Genomic DNA, 15,613 nt, shown 5'->3' with positions numbered 1-15,613 from the left:
GACTTTTTCTTTCGTTTGTTATATTTTTCTACTAAATAACAATGCACGTGGCTCTCTTTTCAACCCAAAACGCCATAAAATATATTTTGTGACATTATTTTCCTCAAGTTTAACCATGAAACATATCTTATAGTTCATTATTGTTCATGTGGGGATTTTACTACATTTCCCATGATTCCAAATGCCGGAACTGGAAGCATAAGGCGGAAGCATGCGAAGGTAAACACAACTTTCGGTTATCAGTGTCATTATACCAATCATTTTAAAAGAGTTTTGGCATTTTAATCAAAAGTATTTGGTTCGACATCTAGTTGACCGAAAATACCAGTTTAAAGCTCTTACGTAGGTCTTATTTGTAGCTTTTACGTCGACCATTCGCCCTACTTTAGGCTGGAGGTCTCAAATTATCACATAACGTTACAAGCGTGTACTTTGGAAATTACAGATACTTTAAAGGGAAACGTTTGATATAATATAAGTAGGTTACGTTAGCAATCTTTCCTCTTTCTCAAAAGCCAGTTAAAGCGGTTTGTAAACCTCCACGAGGGGAAGGCACAGTCAATATCAGAGTGCCTGGAAAAACACATGTAACGTTAGCTAATAGCTTAACGTTAGCTTTAACGTTAACTATGTATTTTCGCTGCCCGCTTTTTATTTGACACCATAAAGTTCAACGTTAGGGCCGGGAGAAATCGATACAATTTTCCATTACGTAGCATGTAATTTGATGATATCTATATATATTTTGTTATTCAGTGAATTATCTGGAAATTCAATGGAGAAAATGTTTATAAATGAAACAAAAGATGGGGATGTATGCCTTTGATAGAACATTGATGAACACATTCAAAAATCCTGTGAATCCAATGTTGTTATTAACCAATCCTGCTTGATTATTTGTTAATTGTATGTCTATACATAACGTTATTCATTAGTTCCAGCTTCTGAAATGTGACCAGTCTTGTATAAAGTACTTGAAAGCAGTACTTGAGTAAAAGTACAAGTACCAGAAAATTGCTTTGGTAGAAGTTAAAGTCACCTTTTAGAATATTACTTGAGTATAAGTCTTAAAGTATCTGATATTTACTGTACTTAATTTAATTTTATACTTTATTATCAAAAGTAATTTTCTGATATTAAATGTACTTCATTATTACAAGTAAAACTTTGATTCTGAACTTTATTGTGGCTTCCTCGTAATAAAGCTTAATATTCAGGGTTTCCACATGCTTCTTGAACATCAAATTCAACACAACAGAATTTTTTTTTCAAATCGTGAAAAAGAATCTTTCACTCCAACGTGCGAAAACATTGCTTGCAAGTAACGAGTAACGAAGATGCTCAGGGGAAATGTAGTGGAGTAAAATTATGCATTTTATTTAGGAAATGTAGTGGAGTAAAAGTAAAAGTTTCCAGAAATATAAATAACGAAGTAAAGTACAGATACGTGAAAATTCTACTTAAGTACAGTAACAAAGTATTTGTACTTTGTTACATTTCAACACTGAATGTGACGATTAGCTGTTTTTCTTTGTTCTATGTTAGTCAGACAAAACAAGCTATCTGAGGACAACACAGAGGGCTTTATGAAATTGGGATGGCCATTTTTCACAATTTCTCTATTTTATAAACCAAACAATAATTTGATTTATCGAGAAAATAATCAGCAGATTAATCAATAATGAAAATAAATGTTAGTTGCAGCCCTGATTCTATGGTCCATCCTTAGAGAAAATGTATTCATTCAAAAGTCCTTTCTCTGATGTGTTATATTTTTGTGAGTTAAAACGCATGAACAGTTTAGTTGTGGTACTGTAAGTCTGTACTGTGAGTGTCCTTTAAGTGTCCACCAAATGGCAGAATACTGTCATACTGCTACCTGAAAGTAAGACTTAGTATTGACGGTGGATGTGTCCTTTACCTACTGTTGTATAAGCATCCACTGAGTTTTTGAACTCATGCGTCTGTGTTGTGTTGTTCAGAGTGAGCCGGCAATCCTGTGAGGACGGCCCGCTGCTTGAGGAGCAGGAGACGGAGGGCCAGCGGCAGCTGCACAGCCTCCTGCTGCAGCAGCTCCACACTGAAGTTGACATTGACCGGTCAGAAACTCTCTGTTTGTATCATAAAAATATGGCATTGTACTGTGTAAAGAAAGTTCAATCCAAACATCCACGGACATTTCTTGTTAATAAACTTTGGAAACATTTTGTTTCCATATGGATTTACAGTCCATTTAATGGTTTCTTACAGTGCTGCAGACACCATCCCTGGAAATCCAGAGTTCTCGCGAGAGCACAATTTGAATTTGCTCAGCGAGTCACTCTGGCATTGAGTAATGATGCTCATTAACTATGCCCTTTGTCGCCGAGCTGCACCAATCACATCGGTGTATCTGATACAGGTGGTTCAGAGGCGAGCTAAACAGATGACAACAGTTTAATCTACCAGTTAACTCCGCTGGTAGCTAAGCGTATGGGGCTCTGGATACGTCACCCCATGTATTGTTGTGATTGGTCGTAGTGTTATCCAATTGCATGCAGTGAGATTTTCAAATGTATACATGGTGCCGCCCCTCGAGTTGGGCCATTTTCATTACTCAGTGCCAGACCCTTAATCTTTCGGCTTTGGGTCTGGATTTCTAGGCTAGCAGACACCCACCTGGCTTGGGACAAATTTGAGATACAAAAATATACCACAATTCAATCCCTTGCCTAATGTTATCAGTACAATGGCACCAATGTAGCAAAACATTCTGCAGCACATCCCCTACTACTAACAAGCAAAATATCCTGTAGTGATATATGCAGGAATCTGCCTCTTGATAGCAGATCTTGACAGTGCAAATTACGGTTAACCTCTCTCTAGATGAATTTACTGTCACACAGTGACCGTAAAAATAAAAGACAATGAATTGTGTCAATAAAGCCTTTCTGTGTAGAATTGGGTTAATAAAACTTGCCTGTGTAGCTCAGTGGGAAAAATAAGCAGTGTTTGCAGTTTTATTCTCACCGGAGCTCTCTGTGCTCCCACGCTCTTGTTACTGTGACGTGCTTTGGATAAAAGCATCCATCAAATGCTCTGTTATGTTTCCTCCGCAGTGGCCCACAGAGCATCCTGGAGGATGTTCTTTTATACAACCCCCGGGGCTACATATTCTTACTCACTCAGCCATGTTTTTTATCAGTAAATACGTTTAGGATATGTGACTTTGTATGATATGTGTCTGCAGCTGCTTCTGCTGGAGCACAAAAAGTCTTCGTGAAACTTTTTGAAATAACTTCTGTCCTACAGATGTGTAGCCAAGAGGCAGTGCTTCGCCCCGGCGGCGCTCTATCTGCCGTTTGGGGAACAGGCAGCTGGAGTGAGAAGCCTCCCCCAGTTCCAGGCCCTACAGGATGGGGAGAAGGAGCTGGCCAGCTTGCGGGAGCTGGGCCTAACCGACACTGAGATCCAGCAGTGGCAGAGCAGAGACGTACCGGAGGCAGCAGAGAAGGTGAAACCTGCCAGAGGGACAGAAGGAGCTGGGTTTGATTCCCGGCCCTACATATGTGGACTTTGCATGTTCTCCTCATATTTTCTCTGGTTTTCTTAATACAAACACATTCAGGTCGCACGGATTAGAAACTCTAAATCTGCCTGTAGGTTTAAATGATGAGTTTCCTTTTTTCCCATCTTCTACTAGATTGCATGCTTGGAACTATAAGGCCCCAAAAAAGGTTTAATACCTTTTTGTTTTAGATCCATTATATTGAGAATGTATTCCATTCACAGCTGGTGAAAAATGTACACCACATAAATACATATATAAATATTCCAAATTGCTTTCCATTTGGGGAAAAGCGGCAGCTGATTTTTATGCATAATGGACAATTCCGGCCTACACATATGTTATTAACCTCTAGATTCATTTTGTGCCGGAATTGTCCTTTTAATATTTAAACAACAAATAAAACATCCAAATGTATATCTATTTATGTAAATCAGATTAAGCATTGAATATCCCACCAACTAACATCTGACCCCCGACTTTGTGCCCACACAGTCCCATGGTGTGTGCGCAGCTCCAGGTGCGAAGCAGCAGCGCCTGCAGGTGATCAGAGACAAGATTGAAGCCAGGGCAGAGCTCCTGTCCCGCCCACAGCGCTTTGCCGCCAGCCGGCCGCTGTCACGCCGGGAGATGGAGATCGAACGAGCGCTTTTCCAGGGAACTGACCGCCTGGGTTTCCTCACTGCACTCTACCATAGAGGTACGGAGTGCCAGAACGCTGTCAACTAAACAGTGTTATATGTCTTCCGACCAGTATGAGGGACACGCTGAACTTGCTTTTGAAATGACAAAACCGAAAGGTGAAATGAAATGATAAAAGTGTTGCAGGTGAGATTGGGTAATCCCAAGAATTGATCAAAAACCTCTCACCTCCAAACAGGAGACACATTGACAGAGACTAAATTACTGTACTAACACATTTCTGTGACTATCACATTTCTGTGATAGTTCACACCAAAATCAAAAATACATATTTTTCCTCTTACCTGTAGTGCTATTTATCAATCGAGATTGTTTTGTGTGTGTGTGTGTGTGTGTGTGTGTGTGTGTGTGTGTGTGTGTGTGTGTGTGTGTGTGTGTGTGTGTGTGTGTGTGTGTGTGTGTGTGTGTGTGTGTGTGTGTGTGTGTGTGTGTAAAATCTATAATTTCAACAAGTTTTCTATTGGCCTATATTTTGATTGGCAACAGTGCTTTCATTTTCCAACTTCTGCAATGATGTTATCGATCAAATTTTTCAGCAGAAATCCATCCTACGATCTTGGAATGATTTTTTTTTTTCTTTCTTTCAATAGAAATTAGAATGAGTAAAGTAGGAAAATGTAAAAACAGGACGATAAATAAAACTGTTCAGAACAACAGAGCAGAGAGATAGTAGTTAAACAGTCACTGTCACGTCCCATAAGTCCATGTCAGAAGATCTCACCTGTGTTGTTGTTGTTGTGGTGGTTGTTGTGGTATTTTCCCTCACAGATGAAGATAACCCAAAGGGCCAGGAGGGAGCGTCGTCCTCTGACCCAATGGATTCTCTCTACAGAGACGTTCTCAGCAAGGAGAGGAAACAGGTTTCGCTACAGGAGAGAGAAACAGCCGAAGCGTCGCACCTGTCTACACACAGAAACATACCTGACCATTTACAGGACTCGCAGAGAGGCAACAAACAATCAGAAGAAGAAGAAGAATCCTCTGACCATCAATCAGAACTGCAGGGTGAAAAAAGTAGCTCGTCAGTATCGTCCGAGTCAAGTTCAGACCCTGCAGAGCAGCAGCCCGTTCCGGACAGACCAGGGCCCCCACCAACGGCTGCTCCACCACAGATAAATATAAGCCAGCCAATCGGCAGTCTCTGTGGAGCGGCAAAGTCCAGGTCAGGGGGACCACTGACTGTCAGAGGGGAGATTGAGACAATCTCAGATGAAGAAATCCTGAAAAACCGTGAATCTGAAGAAGGGATCCAGAGCATCCCGAGGTTCCGAAGCTACCAGCCGGGAATACCCTCCAAGGTATCAGCAGCTGCATCTACAAGCCACAAAGTGTTTATTGTTACTGCGTAAACCAGATGATCCTGACGGATAGCTCAGACATTTGTTTTAGGCTAGCTACAATGCTAATGGTTACCAACACATCTAACAAGAAAACTAATTTATCATCGGAGAAATCATTTTTACCAGTGAAAACCAGTCCACAGATTTAACAAAAAAAAAAATCTGATTAGTTAGTTTACAAAGTATTTCTTAAATATATGTAGTATGTCTGGCGCCCATATGAACATTGAAATAGGCTTTGATTGCTGTAGTCATTACTTTTATTGATACTGGCCATTAAAGTATTTTTTTCTAAATCTGCTTCCAATGTAAGTGATGGGGGACAAAATCCACCGTCGTGAAAGTTTACCTGAGGCTAGTCTCGCTTTGCCGGACCTACCTCCACACGCTGCGGAGCGTGGGAGGGTCTGGCTACTCCACACAGCATTCTGGGATGAGAGAAAAACGTGCTCTGGTTTAATGGCATTTATTTAAAGGAACACGCTGGCTTATTGGGACTTTAGCTTATTCACCATAACCCCCAGAGTTAGATAAGTCCATACATACCCTTCTCATCTCGGTGCGTGTCGTAACTTTGTTTGACGCACCCACCGCTAGCCTAGCTTAGCACAGATCCTGGAGGCAACCGGCTCCATCTAGCCTACAGCTCCCAACAAGTGACAAAATAATGCCAACATTTTCCTATTTACATGTTGTGATTTGTATAGTCACAGCGCGTACAAATAACAAGGTCACATGAGACACAGCCATCTTCTAACCGTATACATACTGGGAACTATATTCTCAGAAAGGCGAAGCACTGCGGCTCTCTGCTCCTCACCACAGGGCTTCTCAGGTGCTGCAAGCAAATTACTCCACCCAAGTAGCAGAGCTTCGCCTTTCTGAGAATATAGTTCCCAGTTGGTATATGGAGCCACTGTAAAATAGTCGTGCGAGAGAAAACTCAGATTGGACAGATAGTCTAACTAGCTGTCTCAATTAACCCTGCAGAGATCTGAGGAGCGGTCAACAATAGTCCTCATAAATCCACCGGAGTTTAACATTCCAACACAAAGAAAGTGGAAGGAAACGGACATACATGCATCCAGCAGAATTTCCTGTGACACCGGAGCAATCCCGGAAGTGGAACATGAAGGACATACTGTAGACTAACCTGAGGCTAATATGACACTTTAGCAGTCTAACCTAAAAATAAGTGAATAACCTCTGAAGTCTTTTTAGTACAAAATTCACTCATTATGTTGGTGTCTCTCCTATGCAGCACAACAAGGAAACACTGTCCTAGGATACACAAAGAGAGAATGTTGTTTCAAATCAATTTATTTATTTAGATATATATATATATATATATATATAAAAATTGATTTGTCTTATCCAAACTGCTGAAGCCTCATGTTACCTTCAGAGAAACTTTGGAATATATAATATACTGTTTTTGCACAGAAGGAGAGCTGTGGATACAGACCTTTTTCACGGCAGACATGTTGACATGTCATAGTAGGAAAAAATGTCTGCTGTAAAAAAAGGTCCACTGTCCCCCATCACCTGAAATTGCTTTTGGGAATGGATCTCTTGGTGGCCAGTATGAGCAGGAGAAGTGATTACAGCAAGTAAAAACTGTTTGTGTTTTAAAGGGGCACTTAAAGCAACACTATGTAACTTTTAGCGCAAGCTGTAGTTCCAATGAGACAACCTGTAGGGGGCCCGAAGCGGGAAAAGTTACAGTGTTGCTTTAAAGGGGTGATAGAATGATTATATAGGGTATTTCACACTGTTCCTTAAGGTCTCCTAATAGGGCATTTAAAATTGGTTGGGCTGAAAATGGCCCAGGTGCTATTTTTTTTGGCCCTTATGCATCCCTGTGTAATGGCTCTATTTGGAACGACAGCTTTTCTTCCAAATATGGTATGCTCATGAATATTTAGATGAGCTGCGCGCTGACTGGTTGAGGAACCACATACACAATACATTGGAGACGATATAGCAGGTCTCATATTTCAGACACACACACACACTGCTGCCCTGCGCATAGCGCGCACACACAAACACAGACACACACACACCGCTGCACAGCGCACACACAAACACAGATACACTGTCTGTTACATACCCAGACATGCCCAGGCGCGAGCCGCAGCAGCTAAAACAGCCGAGACAAAATAAAAAAGTTTCGACACTTTAATTATAACTAATGTTGTTCTAACATTGCTCTTGCGACATAAAAAAACCTCCACCAAAGAATCACAACTCCCCTTTTTAGCTAGTAAGCGTGGGGAGAGGAGAGTGAACCCCTGCAAGCCTGTCTTCTGTCAGTGCCTCTGCAGCGCTACGTTAGATCCACAACTCCCTCTCGTCCGATATACTCGTTCTAAACCCTTTTCTCTGGGCCAGTAGGCCGTTCCGTTGTACAGTCTGGAACACTGCATTTACAACCGTGGTTCATTTTCAATATTCTTGCAAAACCTCCAAACTTTCTTCTTTTCTTAAGTACACTGCGCAGCTCGTGTGTGAGATCCTGACAGAGCTCCAGCTCAGTGAGTCTGTGAAGGGGGAGAGGTCGACAGGGAAGGCAGCAAACCCGGCCGGCAGCCGCCACCTGTCCCGGCAGATTGTGGAGCTCGTAAAGTCTGACACTGTCTTACCAAATTTGCAATTAGCCATCAATTTTCATAAAACGGCCCATATTTGAGCTTTACATAGTTGATTTCTCGCATAAAAAAGTCTCAGAAGTGAATTTTGTAATGGAATAGCAGAGATCTGCACGACCTAGATTTAGAAGACTAACTGACCTCAGATCAGTTAGTAGCCTATGTAAATTTTGGGGCCAAATGAGGAGGAATTGAGAAGTTGACGTCAACTTTTAGCTTTGTTGAGATTCGCCTGTTTTCAGCAGCAGTTTCAAATAGTGAGATTTGCAGAGGAAAGAGGTGTCAATGCGATTTTGAGGTTCTATGTATGTCCTATTTACCCTCCAAACTGTCATTTTTCAACTATAACAGGGTCATCATTCTATCACCCCTTTAACACTCCTAAAATGAATCATTAAAATGAAATAAATCATCTTGCAGTCATTTAAAACCTCCGCGATCCGCAGGTTGAGGAAGTTCGACTTGTTTCCGACTGTCAAAAGAAAAAGATGATTGCTGTAAACTTGAATTGTATTTCCCTACGCCACATCAAAAAGCTGCACTTTTAAACAGAACGCTACACCACATGCACACTGAACACAGTAGGACAGTGGTATGACAGGTATAAGTGCCGTGGATCTGATATGCATACAGCTGTCAAAATGCAGCGACTATATATAGATACATAACCAACTCCACTAATGAGGATTTTTTTGTTTTTGTGTGTCTCAATGTAGGTGTTGTGTGTAAAGAACCTGAGTGCGCAGGCCTCAGTGGCCCAGCTGGTGGCGCTGTTCTCCAGGTTCGAACAGGAGAAAGGGCCGCCAGTACTTTACCGCCTGCTGACCGGAAGGATGAAGGGTCAGGCCTTCATCACTCTGCCAGGTGACAGAGTGTTTCTCTCCTAAAGGTGGTAGATGTGGTGCAGTGTGCTGCCTCTGTAACCAGGGAATTGTTGGTCATGATGGTTTTTTTAACCAGAATTGACAACAATCCATTTCACTCTTGACCAAAGTGGCAGACACACTGACCAACCATAAATGCACTGAGCTGTGTACTTTCCATTATACATTACACATTAGATCTGTTAGTAGCTGTATTTGTTTTCTTTTGGCAGATGCTGAAACAGCCAAGAAAGCCTTGCAGTTGGTCCATGGATACCGGTTGCTAGGGAAACCTTTGGTGGTTGAGTTTGGCCGTGAGCGACAGGAAGAAGAGAAACAGAAGGAGAAGCAGAAGGAGGCGAAATAACATTAAAAAAAAAAAAATGTATTACTGACATCAACATGGATGCTCCAGAGTTGTGAATAGCAGGCTGAGATGGAGGGGATTGTATATATTGTGTATATGTATATTATTTTTTTCTAGATAAATTAAGTGGTTATCTTTGCATTTTAATAAATGTCTGTTTTGCATCAAACTGCAGTTTGTCATGAGAGTTTCAGAAACTGTTAACATTTTCATCATTATCTTGATGATAAAGTATTTATGAAAAGGTCAGCAAGCAGGCTTAAAAATTACACCAATTATATTAAGAAAACTAACAATGGAGACAAAACTAAAGAGGATTAACAAGACTTTGGTGGCAAAAGTGCATTAATACAAATCACTTCATTAGACATGCTATACTGTACCTACCTATTAAACAAGTTCACAACAATGCCCCCTGTATGGTTGCTTGCTCTATGGTTGAATTTTGCATATAATCCCAGTTTTGATTGAATGAATGGCATTTCTGTAACCATTATGCAGTTATAAGCCTCAGACCTTAGAGCCATATCATTTCCATTAAATATTTTTCATTTTAAAAGGAGATTCTGTAGGAATTTTACCAACTAATAATAGTTGTATATCAAAATAAAAAGGTAAAACGTGTTTTTTTTTATTTCTTTGATTATTATTATATTTCTTCATAATTATGTCTAAAATTAGGCCAGATTTTTACCACTTTGTCTCCAGCATTTTTGAAGACACTGACAAAGCTTTTCACTCTAAAATTAACTGACTAGGCAGTTCAGACAGACACTAAACCCTCTGACATTAATAAATCCAGACATCTACTTGTTCAGTCAGAGGGAAGTACTTACAGCATGTGGTATCATGAATGAATGTAGTTAGATTTTACATATTTGATTATATAAACACTACAAACAAGACACAATGTTCAGTTTTCATTTGGGTTGATATGCAATAACTTACAGTGCTGCTCATGAGTACAGGAACCCATGCTAAAGTTGACTAAAAAGAGGAATAAAAAAATCATCTTTTGGAAATTGATCTTAATGCCTTAATTGAAAAAAAATAGGAAAACTCCAACCTTTGAGAACACCAATGTTCTTTGTGAATGAATAATGTATCATGAATAAATAAATGTTCTTCCTTAAAATACAGGGGGTATACGTATAGACACCCATATATTAAATTCCCATAGAAGCAGGCAGATGTTTTATTTTTATAGGCCATTTATTTCATGGATCCAGGATACTATGCATCCTGATAAAGTTCCCTTGGCCTTTGGAATTAAAATAGCCCCACATCATCACATATCAGGATGCATAGTATCCTGGATCCATGAAATAACTGGCCGTTAAAAATAAAAATCTGCCTTCCTCTATGGGAATTTAACATAGGGGTGTCTATACTTATGCCCCCTGTATTTTAAGGAAGAACATTTATTTATTTACGATACATTATTCATTCACAAAGAAAATTGGTGTCCTTAAAGGAATATTTCACCGCTGGAAAGCTGAATATATCTTTAAATTGGGTCACTTATGTAGTAGAAATGTGAAAAAAAAAAATTGAAATTGGTGCCTTCTAGGCCGAGAAAAGCCAGAAAATGTGTTTTGGTCTTATATGGATGAAAAACACCAAATCCCAGAATGCACCTGCTTCGGCTTTGAGTCCACTCCCAAGCGCCTACCGCGTACAGACCGACAGAGGCATTCAACTCAAGCGTGTTTTATTGTCATTTCAACCATATACACGAAACAACGTTTCATAGTGACTCAAGTGGTGTTATACATTTAACATATATAAAAACGACATTATATAAAAACGACATACGAAACAGGCTACATTTAGTACACACACTTTATAGGCTCCGTAAAGTTCAGCTAACGCATACTAGCATTAGCGCTTGGTGGGATGTAAACACTGAGCATAAACACAGCCGTGAATTAGTGTGTAATGTAGAATGGTCGGCTTTTAACAGTCACAAACTCCACCAGCAGTTAGCAGTTAAATGGATACAAATCACCACATTTCTGCGCCACTCGGTGTTAACACAGCCCACCTCTTTTACCTGGCGACAGAGCATCTCTAGCTCGGAGGGCTAGCAGGCCTGGTAGCTGGACAGTCCGGTACACTATTCAGGCATGTTTCCACAACAACAAAAACACGGCAGTCTCTGAACTCACGTTGGGAGTGTCGTTGAAGTTGGATGTAGTCCAGTTTGTGGTCTAAATGAGCGGACACTTGCAAGCAGGATCCGTAAAGTTCAGCTAACGCATACTAGCATTGGTGTAGCTAAACACGGAGTATAAACACAGACGTGAATTAGCGTGGAATGTCGAATGGTCGGCATTTAACAGTCACAAGCTCCACCAGCAGTTAGCAGTAGCTAGTTGGTTTTTATTTCTACACCAGTCCGTTTAACACAGCCCACCTCCACGGGCGCGGAGCAGCCTGGTAGCTGGATAGTCCCGGTTCCGGTACACTGTTGTTCAGGCATGTTTCCACAACAACAAAAACACAGCAGTCACTGAACTCACGTTGGGATTTTCGTTGAAGGAGGATGTAGTCCAGCTTGTTGTTTAATGAGCAGACACTTGCAAGCAGGATGGCTGGGACAGGTGGACAGCTAGCGTTAGCTTTCCACCTAGCCGGCTAGCGGCATTGAGCGACACCGCTGGTCTCCGTGCAGGCGAAGCTCCCGTAGTGTGCCGAGTATTGCGTCTGTAATAACGTTTCCTCCATATTCTCCGATCTGTACCGATGTATCCCGGTGGTACACACGTCCGGTAGTTTGAATGCAGATAATTGTTGTAAATGTTTTCTGCTGAAAACCGAAAGCCTGTTTAGCGAAGATTCAAGATGGCTGACAGTCGTTTTCATTCAGAATACCTCGTCCAGGCGGTGGGGTTTTAAAAAAAAAAATCTACTACTGGCTGTAGTCCTTTGTCTCTGGCCCAAAATCTTCCAATGACGCAAAAATCGTCATTTTACGTCATCGGAAGATTTTTTCCAGGCCCCAAATGCAGAAATCTCTCGTCTCAGGGGGACATGAGGGAGGGAGGCACGGTCATTCAGAAATACTATTGGGTTTCTACTGATACAAAGCTGAATGCTAAATCGGTGAAGTATCCCTTTAAAGGTTGGATTTTTCCTCATTTTTTTAATTAAGGCATTAAGATCAATTTCGAAAAAGATGATTTTTTATTCCTCTTTTTAATCAACTTGAGCATGGGTTCCTATACCCATGAGCAGCACTGTACAATCAGTCTACATGTTAACCAATCCAACTGCAGTGAATCATGAAGGTCAATTGAAATGCTATTTAGGTGACTCCTGTTTAAACTCAATGTTATTCCTCTTTTGAACACTAGGTGGAGCCATTCAGCCATTACAGGTTATTCTGCTTTTTACAGAGTAATGGCCAAAAAAGCACATCCATAGAGGTTAGTTTGTTTAAAAGACATAACACACATAATCCCCACAGTGTCTCTTCTTATCTCCTTTCCTATCCTCACACTGATATCGGTGATGTACTGAAGCACTGAGCGCTGCGTTGTCAGGCAAGAAATCTAAGCTTGAATGCACTTTGTGTCTCTCATGCATTGAAACGATGTCAAAAGTTGAACTCTTAAAGACCAAGCTGGTCTTGTTTTTGAGGAAACTAAAATCTTCACTGAAAGAGAAACTCTTGGTTGTATTAGTTTTGACATAGTTCCTACTGCAGAAAATGAGGTCATGTTGACTTTTTCTAACAGCCTAATATGATTTTTCATGCAATTTTATGTTTCATATTTCTTTAAAACCTCAGATATCAAAGAGCCATTGCCTATTTACAGACGACAAATGCTGAAAAGTGGTATGCAACCTAATATCATGATTGTAACAAATGACTGCAGAGTTGTCATTTGGTGTTTACCTTATTTGCCTAACCCCTATATGTTGGTTTCACAGACTGTATCTGTACACAAAGGTGCTCAGGATCATCTACTGTATGTTTAAGGGATTGTGTGTTTTCTTTCCACAGGCTCTGTGTGTGTGTGTGTGTGTGTGTGTGTGTGTGTGTGTGTGTGTGTGTGTGTGTGTGTGTGTGTGTGTGTGTGTGTGTGTGTGTGTGTGTGTGTGTGTGTGTGTGTGTGATGGAGTGTGTGTGAGGCCGTATAGGAGGTAATTCATACTTCTGTCTTACACACACTATAAATCTTATATACACCACCATACATACTAACACAATAATCATCCTTTACATGTATGTATGAGAGGGTATAGTAGTGTGTGTGTGAGAGTATAGCATTGTATGTGAGATAGTATAGTAGTATATGTGAGAGAGTATAGTAGTGTATTGAGAGAGTATAGTAGTGTATGTGAGAGAGTAGCTATAGTAGTGTATGTGAGAGAGAGTATATTAGTGCTGTGAGAGAGTATAGTAGTGTATGTGAGAGAGTATAGTAGTGTATGTGAGAGAGTATAGTAGTATATGTGAGAGAGTATAGTAGTGTAAGTGTGAGAGAGTATAGTAGTATATGTGAGAGAGTATAGTAGTATGTGTGAGAGAGTATAGTAGTATATGTGAGAGAGTATAGTAGGTGTATAAATGTGAGGAGTGTATGATTGCTATTGTATGTGAGAGAGTATAGTAGTGTATGTGAGAGAGTATAGTAGTGTATGTGTGAGAGAGTATAGTAGTATATGTGAGAGAGGCAATAGTAGTATATGTGAGAGAGTATAGTAGTGTGTATGTGAGAGAGTATATAGATTTGAAACGGAAGGGAGTTTGATTGAAACGGAAGGGAGTTTGATTACTCAGCTCCTGATTGGTTGACAAAGAAGAAGCGGTATTTGACGGTCAAATTCCGGCACTGTCATTATAATAGTTTGGCTGAAGTGGAGCTGTAATGGATAGAGAGAGGCTAACTGAAGCTGTGGGTCTTCTAAATAATAATTTAGGAAATGGTGAGCTATTGTCAACGATGTCTCGACAATTAAATTAAGTCCAACAGAGCTCTGATTCGGAGATGCAGAGATTATTCAGGGGTGGAACTGCAAATCCAGTCAGACCTGGCTCCAGGCTAGCACTGCTACTTCTAGCTAGCTCAATGCAACACGGAGGACCCCGTTACCAGATCGTCGTCGAAATCCAGGAAGAGGTAAGTTGATAAATCTGCTTACATAAGATGTATTGATTGATTAACCACAGTTTATTTACTGTACAATGTACATTTGACTTTGACTAGGAGAAAAAGCTAGCAGCTAGCAGCAGCAGTTATGGAAGCATATTGGTAATTGTAATACCCATTGCTGCGCTCCTGTTATTAAATTTCAAACACATTGTAATTTGCTATTCAGTGCGCAGCTTATTGCAATGTAGTTCTGCATTTATTGGATTTCACCTATCTTTGGGTAAAAGGAGAGTAGGGGGGGCGTTTTACAGCAAAGATAGGTTAAATAAGAATGCTCGGTCTTCCATCGGCTGGCTAGCTAGCTGAGTTGCAATCATCTGACTGGGTGACGATATTTAGCCTGTGTGTGTCTTTGAGTACCATGAAAAGCGCTATATAAATAAAATGTATTATTATTATTAGTAACGAGTGCAATATACATGTTTACATATGTTTATTACAGTGAATAATAATCTAAATACTACTAAGCAGGGCTCTCAAGTGCTTATTAAGCATTTTAGAATGTCACTCTTGCCTGTCTTCAAAACTTGAGAGCCCTGATTAAGTGTGGTGAAGCCACATATTTGTTTTTATATTTCTGCAATCTGTGTGATTTGTTTCTGACTTTCATATGAATGTTTAAACCAGGCTTGGTCAGTGCTAAATATACTACTGTGATTAAAGGAGTTAAATAAAAGATGTCATTCATATAAATTCATGCATCACCTAATTTCATCATCACATACAGGCCTGGCCTCCAGGAAAGAACAGTTTAATATAGTTTAATATATCTAATCTTGTGTTGTTCATACTATACAATGATTTATTACAGATTATCTGGCCAATGCTGGGCGTCTAAGGCCTTTGAAACGCATAGAAGACAAAGATCTCTTGGTGGAGGATATCATCATGTTTCAGCTGGTTCATCGAGTTAGTGGAGCACTTCAAAGGTTTGTGTAACTCCATTTTTTAGCAAACATAATTAACCCTTCTAAGGTGTTCATA

General features: G+C 40.3%; 1 protein-coding gene across 1 annotated transcript; it reads left to right on the top strand.

Annotated features, from left to right (window-relative positions):
- The first annotated feature begins 124 nt into the window (after nucleotides 1-124).
- On the top strand, nucleotides 125-9,636 carry rbm41 (RNA binding motif protein 41). The gene is made up of 7 exons (XM_039777032.1): nucleotides 125-219; nucleotides 1,983-2,099; nucleotides 3,292-3,493; nucleotides 4,043-4,247; nucleotides 5,018-5,547; nucleotides 8,954-9,101; nucleotides 9,334-9,636. Exons 1-7 carry the CDS (start codon nucleotides 212-214, stop codon nucleotides 9,465-9,467), a joined length of 1,344 nt encoding a protein of 447 aa, XP_039632966.1. The 5' UTR covers nucleotides 125-211; the 3' UTR covers nucleotides 9,468-9,636.
- Nucleotides 9,637-15,613: the final 5,977 nt, after the last annotated feature.

This window comes from Perca fluviatilis, chromosome 16 (genome assembly GCF_010015445.1).
Source record: "Perca fluviatilis chromosome 16, GENO_Pfluv_1.0, whole genome shotgun sequence".
Taxonomy (NCBI): Eukaryota; Metazoa; Chordata; class Actinopteri; order Perciformes; family Percidae; genus Perca; species Perca fluviatilis.
The sequence above is the reverse complement of the archived record's forward strand: the minus strand, read 5'-3'. Positions and strand labels throughout refer to the sequence as shown.